We start from the raw sequence: 11,371 nt of genomic DNA on the forward strand, positions 1-11,371 counted from the left end.
TCCTACCATTTACTGAGTGAGGAGACAAAGAGCAGCACTGGAAACCCAAACCTGGTGCTGCAAAGCTCGACCGTGTATGGCACGGAGAGGAAAACTGTACAGCACCCCCAATCCTTCAGCCCTGGCTTCGAGCTCCGTGGCAGTAAAAACAGCTGTGCCAGGAGGGAAATTCTCCCTCTTTTTTGTGAGGAAGGGGACTAGAGGGAAACCAAGAATAGAAACTATACGTGTATACTAAACTATACATATATTCTATATAATAGAAACTATACTATACTACTGGTAGCCTGATTTCCAGTCTGTCCTGTCTTCTGAAGTTTAGTCTCTTACCCCAGATGCCGAAGGGTTTCTGAATTTTATCTGATCAAATCTTGTTTCCTTCAAGAAGCAAGGGTGTGCATGGTTGATGCAGGCCCACGGGACTCATCTGCCCAAGCTGATGGGCTGTTAGCTGAGGGGCATCCTTTAATAAAGATGTTTCAGCTCAGTTTGAAAAATGCAGATGGATGTTCCAGAGCCAGCAATGCTTCCCTCCTGCTTTTTCCACAGCCCCGACATCAACGCTAACAACTAAATTTACTGGAGAGACCTTTAAGACTAGATGGAAACAGAAGTAAGTTTAGCTTTTTTTTTAAATACAGAGCCAATTTTGAGTTATGTGAGTGCAAAAATTCCACTTGGAGCTCACGGGGAAAGAGCTGGGATTTTTTTTTCCCCTTCCCTTTCTGACATAACTCAGCAGTTGAACTAAGTTTGCTCAGACTTTCCAAGAAAACTCGAACAGAGACCAGACACATGATACTTCATACCAAAAGGAACTGGCTTCAAAAGGGAGAATTGTCCTGGGAAGGAGTGGGGAGTGGGATGCCGGGGCAAGGTGTGCTCCCTCGGTGGGTTTGCCCCTTGGGGGAAGAGAAGCGTGGTGACTCAGGGGCCTCCCAGGAGGAGAAAAGGAGAAGGAGGAGTCAGGCCATCTCTGAAGGGTCAGGAAGCTCTGATGGTTGGTTATCAGCTCCCGGCATGCATTGGTGTACCCCGTGTCCCCTCGTGCCTCCCTTTGCCTGCGTTCCTGGCCAGCCCTGTTATCTCCTCTGCGCTCACCCCGTGAGCACATGTGGTGGTTGAGGCGGGGCGGTCGGAGGCTGTGGTTTGGTCTGGAGGAGCCTTTTGTGCCTCAATTTTCCGCCATTTATCCCAAATGTTCCCTCCCGCCTTCCCCTTCTCTCCCAGGCACTCTCCCCTGTGATCTGGTGCCCTGTGTTTTTTCGAGCTCTGCTGTGGCTTCATAATTTTTTCCATAGAGGTTACTCAGGGTAAAGCTGCACATCAAAGATGTGACTGTATTTAGCTTGCCCACACTATCATAGCAGGGAACTCCTTAATATGTGGTGGGGGGGCCGTACAGTAGAATGCTGCAATATTTTACAGTAAGGTTTCCGATACTGCAGCCTGCCTGCGCTTGTGCGGCGGGAGACTGAGTGTTTGCAGTGCTATTTACTGCAATAGTAATCGCTGCGCAATTAGACCTTGAATTGGAAGAAATGCATTTGCCAATTTTAATATCCTGATTTCCCTCTGTATTTTCCCAATTTAACTATTCTCCACTTTTTATGTGCCGTATTATGTTTCTAAAAAAGACCTGTAACTGGGTTCAGCGTTTTCTTATTTTTCCAGGAATCTCAACCTTGCTCTGATCCAAGGCCATTTTAACATTTTCTTAAACACCGTCGTTAAGACAGAAGGTCAATAAATCAGTCGGCTTGTTCAGCCTGAGGCTTCTAAGGTCAATAGTCTTAAATTGCCCATGGATATTTTTCAACCAGCAGAAAACCGGTCGTTCAGCCTGCTTGCTTTTGCTCAAGACATCTTCCTTGTGAAATCATCACCCAACAGCATCTTACTTCTTGTTTAGAAGAATGCTTCATAACCGTTTACCTGCAGCCTATATCCTGTAGGGTGCGATGACACATTGCCGTTTCTAGATCGTCTTTTATGAGGTGTGGCGGGTAGTGGAAGGGGAATTAAATCCACCCTGCTTTGCCTTCTTGGCTCCAGGCTAAATAGACCTCGTTCTCCGAGCCCTCCCCAAAAGGTATATGCCCCTAATCATCTCTTTGTGCTTTGCATTCACCTCTTTCAAGGCGACCCCGTCAATAACCTTGCTTGCTGACTTCCTGAGCTATCAGGCCCATTTTCTCTGGCCAGGTGGTACTGAAGACCTGTGGTGTACCTGTGCTCAGCTCTGGGAGCTTTCTCCCTCAGCCTTATCCTCTTCTGGCTCTTTTTGAACGCAGACTTCTTCAGCTCACTCTGCGGGCAGCACTGACCTCCTAATCACCTGGATTCGAGGCCTGGGTGGAGAGTGCTCTGCGTCCATCTCTGTGACTAGGTCTAAATCCCTTGGGATGGGGGGTGGATGGGTGCTGGCAGAGCACCCGGCTCCCAAGACGAGGTTCCTTTGCTCGACAGGTCACGTTGAGCAGTTAATGGCCATAAGGCTGCAGCACCATGCTTGGCTGTTTTGAGAATACGGTACTACAAATGGTCGATATGAGTATTAAGGGCATAGAGAGTGGCAAGTCATCCGTCAGCACAAAGGAGTCTTGTGATGATCACCAGTTAATAAACCAGCAAGATTGCATTGTTCATTACTGGGTACTATGGAAAATAAATTCCAGGGATTTTCACAGCCCTCATGCTCCTTCGTTTGTGCCGTACATGCTGTCGTGTCATGTCATATGAGCACAGCTGATCTGACCAACCATTCAGATCAGCGGCATGCTCAACTCCAGTGGAGTCGTGATTGAAATGGCCATGAATCATTTCAAAAGCATTGTGTCTGGAGTACGATCTCCCTGTTTTCTCATTGCATGTATATTGGTACCAGAGCGTAGAAAAGCTGAGACATGCTGTATTCTGCTTTTGTGTGTCGGCTAACTCACACCACATTTGGAAGCGATGGAACACATGATGCTTTGGACGCCCTAGAAAAGTCACTGCAAACAAATGTGAATTGAGGAACTTGCAGCAGGCCTTTAGGCTTCTGCTTTCTTCCCCTAGTCTCTTGCCAGGTTCACTTCTACCTTACGCTATAGCAGAGGAGCCACTGAAGAGAGGTATGTTTTGCTGCCTGCATACTGTTATGTTTCACGTAGCAACCACCCCCCCCAACTGTTTTCAAGGAAAACAGCATAAAGATGAAAGTGTGTAGGTGAATGTTCATCTGCTAGAAACATTTGAAGTGTTGAAGCAATTCAGTAACTGTGATCTGTTGAAAGTAACTTGAAACTTGTTGGAATTGCATTAAAAAGCGTACTGCCTGCCTCAGTGTAATGTGTCCAATTAAAACAGAAAACAGGATGAGGAGAACGTAGCATGGAACTAGCATGTCTAGTAGCAGTAAGCCAGGGCCAAGACTTTTCCTTTGATGACTGTTCAGCTAGTTGTTTCCCATCAGTATACTTTTCAGCTTCTTTGAACCATGGGATGTTTTGGTCTGTGCTTGCCATGTCAAATACGTTTCAGATCCGATCAGTCAACAAAATACCTAGAATGTCAGTTCACTGATAGAGCTCTTCTAGCTGTGGCTTTTACATTTGCACATGCTGTAACAGTGCTATAAAGCTGAGAGGCTGTCAGCATTTCCATTGTAAGGGTAATTTATCGCTCTTCTATAAAACTTAGCTCCAAGCTGCAGCGTATCGTACAGCTGGTCCGAATAACACGATGAGTTTACTGCTGTGAGACCTGCAGGAAAAACATGACCTTAAATATGATAATAATACTACCACCTTTTCATTCAAAAAAAAACAAAAAAACAGCAGTAAATGTAACAGAAGAGACCTGCAGACCATGCGATACCTGCAGACCATGCGATACCTGCTGTGCGTATTGGTGTGTCCCAGCCCATCGGGCAGCGCACTGTGTTCGCACCCCGGCTTCTGTAGGTTGGTTGCACTAATCTCTTCTTTGCTTTCTTTACACAGGAGGCTTCAGTGATTACTTACTTAAAAATTATCTGGCTTCCCGCAGGCCTCACAGGCTAATCTTTGGACTCGCTCTTTTCATCCTTACCTTTTGCTGCTCTCATGCCACACCTCAGATGTTTGTAGGGCAGCATCTGTCTTTCTGGCTTCAGAATATTGTGCACCAAGCATGACTAGCTGGGAGATCTGCGACTGAACATCAGGCTGACCTGGCGCAAGGTTTCTGGAAGATGTCTAGGGTTATGTGGCAACCAGGAGAGCCTCTATCAAAAGGCACAATTGCCAGCACTGTGACCCCTCTCGACTTGTGAATCGATCCCTGCCAGGACCTTGCTCCATCTGCAGGACCGCAGTAGCCTGACGTGGGTCTAAATCCAGGGAAATCTGCTAACCAGACTCCAAGGAGGAACTCTTTTGACTTTAGGAGTTACATAGTTCAGTCAGATTTCTTTGTTTCCTCATTCAGCTCTTAGCAAGAACCTGTTTACCATTACTAAAGCAGAGTGTTGACAAAAATGTTCAGTTGTAGGTATGCTAAGCTATTCAGTGAGTGCTCGCTGTGAAGAGCTGAAGAAGGCGCTCCACTGAATTGCAGGGAATAAAATTGCAGATGTAATTCAAAGTCAATAGAGGCAAAGCAATGGGGAAAATGTCCCTAAGAGACCACAGAATGATGGGCTCCAAACAAGCCTCTGGAGCACAGCCTGGAGTCATAGCAGACTGCTCAGTGAAATGTTGGATGTCTGCCCTGGGAAAAACTGGTGGAATGCCAGGAATTATTAGGAAAAGAATAGGGGACTAAGCAGGAAACGTTTGCCCTTACACAAATTGTGTTGCATCAGCATCTGGAAAAGTAGTGGAAAGGACAGCAAGGACGTCTAAGACATAGAACAACGAAGGGACAAAATACATATGTCAAGCAGTTACTCAGCAAGATTCAACGTCTTTCAGCGTATATAAGCTCTGTCAGAGTATCCAAATCTGTTAGATGCTCAGGTGTTAGGAGTAGCTCTGAGTTGCATTTGTTACTAATTCTGCCTGTAATGGTATTGCGGTGTTTTGAATTGGTAGTGTTGGACTCATTTGATGATGAGATGTGGATGTCTACCTCTGACATCTCTTCGTAATCAGTGAACAGAAACCAGCACTTCTGGGGAAACAATCTGCCTCATTCTAATGTAGAAGTCTAAAATACATCAGAGAAATTGCATCTGAATAGAGTTTACCTCCCCTCATCAGCTATGAAAGGAGGCTAGATTTTAGTGTCGAGTCTAGTGCAGATTTCTCATGCCAGATGAGACACCTCGCACCACAAATGACGATTGCCATCATCAGAGTGGATTGCTGCAGTACATCTGGCTACAATTCATGTTTGGATGAGATTAATTTGCCCTTAACCTATGTGTATTAAATTAAAATATCTGTAACAGAGTTATTTGCGTAAGGCTCCAGTTCTGCTGGCAGAACGGGAAGCATCTCTGCAAGCATCTCTAAGAGGGCAAGTCAGCTTATCCTGAAATAAACTTTGGAGATTGTTTCAGATGCCAAAGTAAGGTGAGATAAATAAATGCAAAATAAAGAAGAAGAAAGTGATACTTATGGTGCTTAGTGCTAGGAAATAAGATGGGAACTCTATAGTACTCAGTCCAAAAGTGCCGTAGCCAGCCATTTGCATAATCTGATATCACATCTCTGCTTTCAAAAGCGTGGTACCTGAAGTGAACTTTAAGGCTGATAATCATCCCGCTAGCTGCAATTTCCAGGTATTGGCATGCTACCTAGAGTTCAAAGTTTGTTTGTTTTCTTAGTCTTCCATAGCCCTGTGGTTTCTAGCACATTTTTCTCTCCCTGGACATGTCGTGTAGCACATATTTTTGGGGTAGATTCAGGCTGAGACTGTAATTATCCTACATACTTGTGGTCTGGCCTGGTATTATCCCTCACAATACTGTCATGTGCTGGGCATTGACAACATACTTAAAAAGCTATTTTTTATGTGATATAACTAGCACGTTGGGTAGTTTTCTTGTAGCATTAAGGAAAACTTGCCAACGCTTTCAGCACAAGAGTTCCCAGAAGTTTGTTTATGTAGCGGGGGGGGGGCTGCCTCGTGCAGGCCAGCAGTCTGAACTGCATGTTCTTTACAGGTCCTTCTTCGCTGTACGGGAAGAATAGGTTGAAGTAAATGATCTGCAGAATATCGCAGCATCACAAATAATAGCACGGTGTAATCCTTTCACCTCATTTCAGCTTCCCATTCCAGTCCTCGGTCACAGTTTACAAGACACCGAACTCAAGGTCCACTTGCAACTTCAGCTCCCTGGTGTCAGCCACAGCACCCCACCTTCAGACTCCCATTTCCCTTAGCAACTGTAGGAGCGTGCTCTCATCTGCTTGGCTAAGTATTGCAGTTCTCAATTGTCACTCCTCTTAACTGCTGCTTTTTAAATCGCCTCAATCCTGTGGCAGCTTATTTGTGCTCAGCAGTGCCCTATGGGACACCTGCTCTGCATTTGGTTTCCTTCCCTGGGCTGCGACTCCCTTGCTTGATTCCCTTTCAGACAAACATGCCACGGTGCTTGGAGATTACTTGATTTCCGCACTTGAAAGTGCTTCTATAGAATTATAATGGAGACCTGCTGGTTGCCAGTAAGATAATGCTTTTCTCAGCTGCTTGTGCTGAGCATATTGTCTGTGTCATCCAAAAAGTCCTACCCGGCGGAGTGCAAAGAGCAGACACTGACAAAGCCGTGTATTCACGCTTGTTACACCCCTAAAGTCACCACCGGGGGAAAAAATCAAGTGGAGAGGATTCAAGTAAAACAGTTGAAAATGGAGAGAGGGGAAAAAAATGGCAGTGAATAAAGGGGGCCGAGCAGAGCAGCAGGGTGTACAGACAGTTGATTAAAAGCTTACCTGCCACTTTTTTGCTTGTTCCAATTACAGAATTGGGAAATTTCCTCACAGATTCAAAGATCCAAATTCTTTACTTGTGAAATCCCCGTTTCTGTGCCTGATGGAGGAAAGTGGGTCGCCGTTGTTAGTACCGTGCTAGCCTCATCAGTGACCTGCAAAAGTTGTCTTGTGTCTGTCAAGGAGCTACAGGCTCTGCAGGGTCAGTTCTAGAAAACCCCTAAAGTCTGTATCTGTCCCCATTTTTTCTTATGTGTTTTCATGTGTTTTTTTTTCTTGTAACACCCTGATAGCTGTTGTTTTTTTTTTTTAGGCTTGCCATTTCAGATTACAAACCCTAGGTACTCTCTGGAAGACCCTGTTTCCCAGGCACCTATTTTAGGGTGGATGGGATTAATCACTCTCTAGAGCAACACTTTGTTAAGCGATGTAGAAGCACACGGCCGCCTCCTCCAGCCGCCGGGCCCCAGACCCTCCTGCCCGGCCACTGGAGCCCAGCCTGCGGACCTGGGGTCTCTGCCCACGCTGGGGGACACGGCTGGCATTTTCCCATGTGCAGGTTCAACCAGTAGCAAAGCTGAGCATGTATCCCGGAGACACACACACACAATTAATAGCCCTTCAATTAGTGTGAGTGGTGAAGTTTGTTTCTTGACATTGTCTCCATGTTTGCTTTGTCAGGTCTGTGTCTCTGTGTATTTTGTTTCTGGTTTCCCCCTTTTCCCCATAGTTTCTCAATTGACAAGGTCCCCGATGAGACAACCTCGCTGGAATAGACATTCTCACACTCCCACGTGCCCTCATCAGTGAGTGTGACTGACCAGGTTTGGTTGCCATCACCGCCTCCCTTATCATTTGCATCAGGTTTGTGTCCCCGTATGTTCTTGTTCATGGCTTCCTCCTTTTCTTATTATCCCTTGTTGCATTGAAAAAAGGTCCTTGACCAGATACCTTTAAAGGAGCGGGCGCTCTCCTGCCACACAGCCTTACACCATCTTTCTCTGTCTCTAGAGGCAGCCTAGGTGGTTCTTCAGACACCAAACTTTCGGATGGCTGAAGTTAAGTTGGATGAATCCAACCCTGTGTGCCTAAAGTACTTCATTTAGTAGATTCTCATGCTACTAAAGGCTCCTTTCATCGGGAATGATGTCAGGCATTTCTGGAGCTTGTCATTTAGTGACTACTTTGGGACCTGACCTTTAAAGGAGGTAAAAGTCATTTTTGCACCTAGCCAGATGTTGCTGAGCTCTCTGTGGGAAAGAGAGGTACAGTGGTTATGAGTTAACTTCTTCATGCTTTGCTTATGTGGATTGCATGAACAAGGTATAGTTTCTAGGGCTTCAGAGCAACGGGCATGGATGTTTCTCTGCTTTCCTATCTGTAGTCTGTAAACCCAGAGACCATGTCCCCAAAAACTTCTGGGCTGAAAATGTCCACTCAGCCTGTGTGCCACACTCTAGAGTGTATATTATTTCACAGCCTACTTTGATCTCCTTTTTAACTATCAGATGCCTCCGGTAACTGCTTGTTATAGTTTGGGGATAGGTATCTTTGCATTTCCTCTTGTGCTCTAGCAGGACATGTGGTGGCTTTTTCTCCCCCTGCTTTCTTAGAAGCAAATTTGGAAAGTTTGTATATGGGACAGAAGGTAACCACTCAGGTTCTCCCAAGAATAGTCCTGCTCCTAGCCCTTGAGAAGCAAACTTGAAGAAGATACTGCATTTCCAGACCTGATGCAGAGTAGACATACGGTCATCTCGAGCTTTGCCTTCTGAGCAGTGGAAGGAAAGCGGATCAATGCAGGGAGATTTGAGCGTGCAAAACTAGACAACGCTGCAGTGTTATGACTAATGGTGCCATGTAAAATCTACAGTTCATGATGAATGGTAAATTCTAGTGTATTATCATTTGTTTTCTGAGCTGGTGACCTTGCCTACTTGATGACCTCCGTGCAGGCAGGGAACTTCTTCCGACATGTGATCAGGATGTACCATTGCAGAAGTAGTCCAGAAACATCCTGGGTGCTGGGGCTCTGTTTTCAGGAAAGCTGGTATTTCTGCACTTTTTGTATGTGCTTTTTCGGGTTTGCTGAGCTGTTGAAGTAGTCTTCAGCAAAATACTTTTTCTAGTGGCAATGCATAGATTTCAGTAAGTGCCCACCAGGACTGCTGACTCACGCTCTCTTGACTTTGTGGTTTGCAGAGGTATTTTGGAAAACTTGATTCTGAAATGTCTGGCAAAGCTGCATGAATTTATTGACATACTTGTTTTTCCTCTACATACAGACCCTAATATGGTCAATGCAGGAGACATGAATGGTTCTGGCAACCTGATGGATTTTCTGGATGAGCCTTTCCCCGACGTTGGGACTTACGAAGATTTCCACACCATCGACTGGCTGCGGGAGAAATCACGCGACACTGACCGCCATAGAAAGGTAAAGATGTCTGGCTTTGATGCATCGCAGTCCCTGGGTTACAGCCATCCTGGTGGTGAGAAAAACAAGCAGTTTTCCAAAGTTATAGCTTCCTACCTTGTTGTATGACTTGAGGAGGACTTCTAAAAATATGGATGTGATATGTCTTGAGTTTATAAATATGAAAGGGCTTCCAGCAACTTAATGAGCAGAGCACCTCTAAAAAATGATTTGGACTGGGGGGAGTAGAGAAATTGTATACACTTTCTAGGACGTTAAATATTTTTTGTTTTAAACATTAACAACCCCAGGCAACGCTACAGGCTTGGGGAAGAGTGGCTGGAAAGCTGCCTGGCGGAAAAGGACCTGGGGGTGTTGGTCGACAGCCGGCTGAACATGAGCCAGCAGTGTGCCCAGGCGGCCAAGAAGGCCAACAGCATCCTGGCCTGTATCAGAAATCGTGTGGCCAGCAGGAGCAGGGAAGTGATCGTGCCCCTGTACTCGGCACTGGTGAGGCCGCACCTCAAATACTGTGTTCAGTTTTGGGCCCCTCACTACAAGAAGGATGTCGAGGTGCTGGAGCATGTCCAGAGAAGGGCAACGAGGCTGGTGAGGGGTCTGGGGCACAAGTCTTCTGAGGAGCGGCTGAGGGAACTGGGGTTGTTTAGCCTGGAGAAAAGGAGGCTGAGGGGAGACCTCATCGATCTCTACAACTACCTGAAAGGAGGTTGTAGCGAGGTGGGTGTCGGTCTCTTCTCCCAAGTAACTGGCGAAAGGACGAGAGGAAATGGCCTCAAGTTGCGCCAGGGGAGGTTTAGATTGGATGTAAGGAAAAGGTTGAGTCCCCATCCCTGGAAGTATTTAAAAGACGTGTAGATGCGGCGCTTAGGGACATGGTTTAGTGGGCATGGTGTTGTTGGGTCATCGGTTGGACTTGATGATCTTAGAGGTCTTTTCCAACCTTAATGATTCTATGCTTCTATGATTATACACTAGAACTGTGTCAGCCTGAATCAGCAACATATCTATATATACGTTTAATTTCAGATTACAAGTAAAAGTAAGGAATCCGTATGGGAGTTCATCAAGAGCTTGCTGGATGCCTGGTCAGGATGGGTTGTAATGCTTCTCATAGGACTACTGGCAGGTATGTGTGTGCTAGCGTTATACAGTTGTGCCCGGAACCATGTCACCCAAGTTTGCTGCAGTGCCATCTGCTTCTCTTTTTACTTCATTGTCTCTCCACTGATGTTTCAAGCTGAAAAGACAGCTATGCATCCATGCAGCTATAATGCTTAATAAAAATACCCACTTGCAAAAAGTCTCCTGCTGAGTGCTGACCTAGAAAAAATGTTATTCACCAGTAGAGGGATTTTTTTATTGCTTTTGGAAATACGCATCTGAGCGCTTTACGCTCGATGGACTACTTTGACTTTCTGAACCTTTGATTCAGAGAAGTCAATTTTATTGGTAGGATTTTTTTTTTCTTGTCTTCACTTACTTTAATTCTGCAAGTAGATATTATGATATGGGGAAAATGTTGGTTGTGGACACTCAAAGGGGAGCTTTGTAAATTGCTATATCCACTGGGTTATCTTCTTATATATGCATGAAGGGAAAATGCAGTTTCAGACTCAGTTTCAGATCTGCTTCCAGGCCAGACAGACATTACATATTTAACAGCCTGCTCAAACTCAGATGGCAAATTCATTAATTTCTCAAATTGCTCCTGTATTCTGCTCAGTTTAGCACATCTTCCAACTTGGAAAGCTGCACTTCTATTACCAGCTTGAAACAGCTACCATTTTTTATGCTTTTTCAGTGATGTCAGGGTGCTCTTGTATCATGCTGCTTAGTAAAAGCATGATGTAAAGTTTCACAGTTTCCAAATGGTGTGAATTTCCTGCTTACCAACTGTCAAGTTAATGTGCTTATTACAGTTTGTTCAGGAGCCTCAGAAGTACTGGGGAAGTTCCTGAGAAAACGTTGCTGAAGTGACAATTTTGGCAAATTGTTATTTCATAGACGTATACTTGTTTCCACAAAAGCTTTGATG

The 11,371-nt window shown here is 45.3% G+C and overlaps 1 protein-coding gene across 1 annotated transcript in view; it reads left to right on the plus strand.

Moving 5' to 3' along the window:
• CLCN4 (chloride channel, voltage-sensitive 4) overlaps positions 1-11,371 on the plus strand; it is a 47,249-nt gene that overhangs the window by 5,961 nt on the left and 29,917 nt on the right. The window contains exons 2-3 of the mRNA XM_009333393.1: positions 9,185-9,336; positions 10,363-10,462. Coding sequence (XP_009331668.1) covers positions 9,185-9,336; positions 10,363-10,462 — 252 coding nt within the window. The remainder of the gene's footprint in view (positions 1-9,184; positions 9,337-10,362; positions 10,463-11,371) is intronic.

This window comes from Pygoscelis adeliae, unplaced genomic scaffold, assembly GCF_000699105.1.
Source record: "Pygoscelis adeliae isolate BGI_AS28 unplaced genomic scaffold, ASM69910v1 Scaffold69, whole genome shotgun sequence".
Taxonomy (NCBI): Eukaryota; Metazoa; Chordata; class Aves; order Sphenisciformes; family Spheniscidae; genus Pygoscelis; species Pygoscelis adeliae.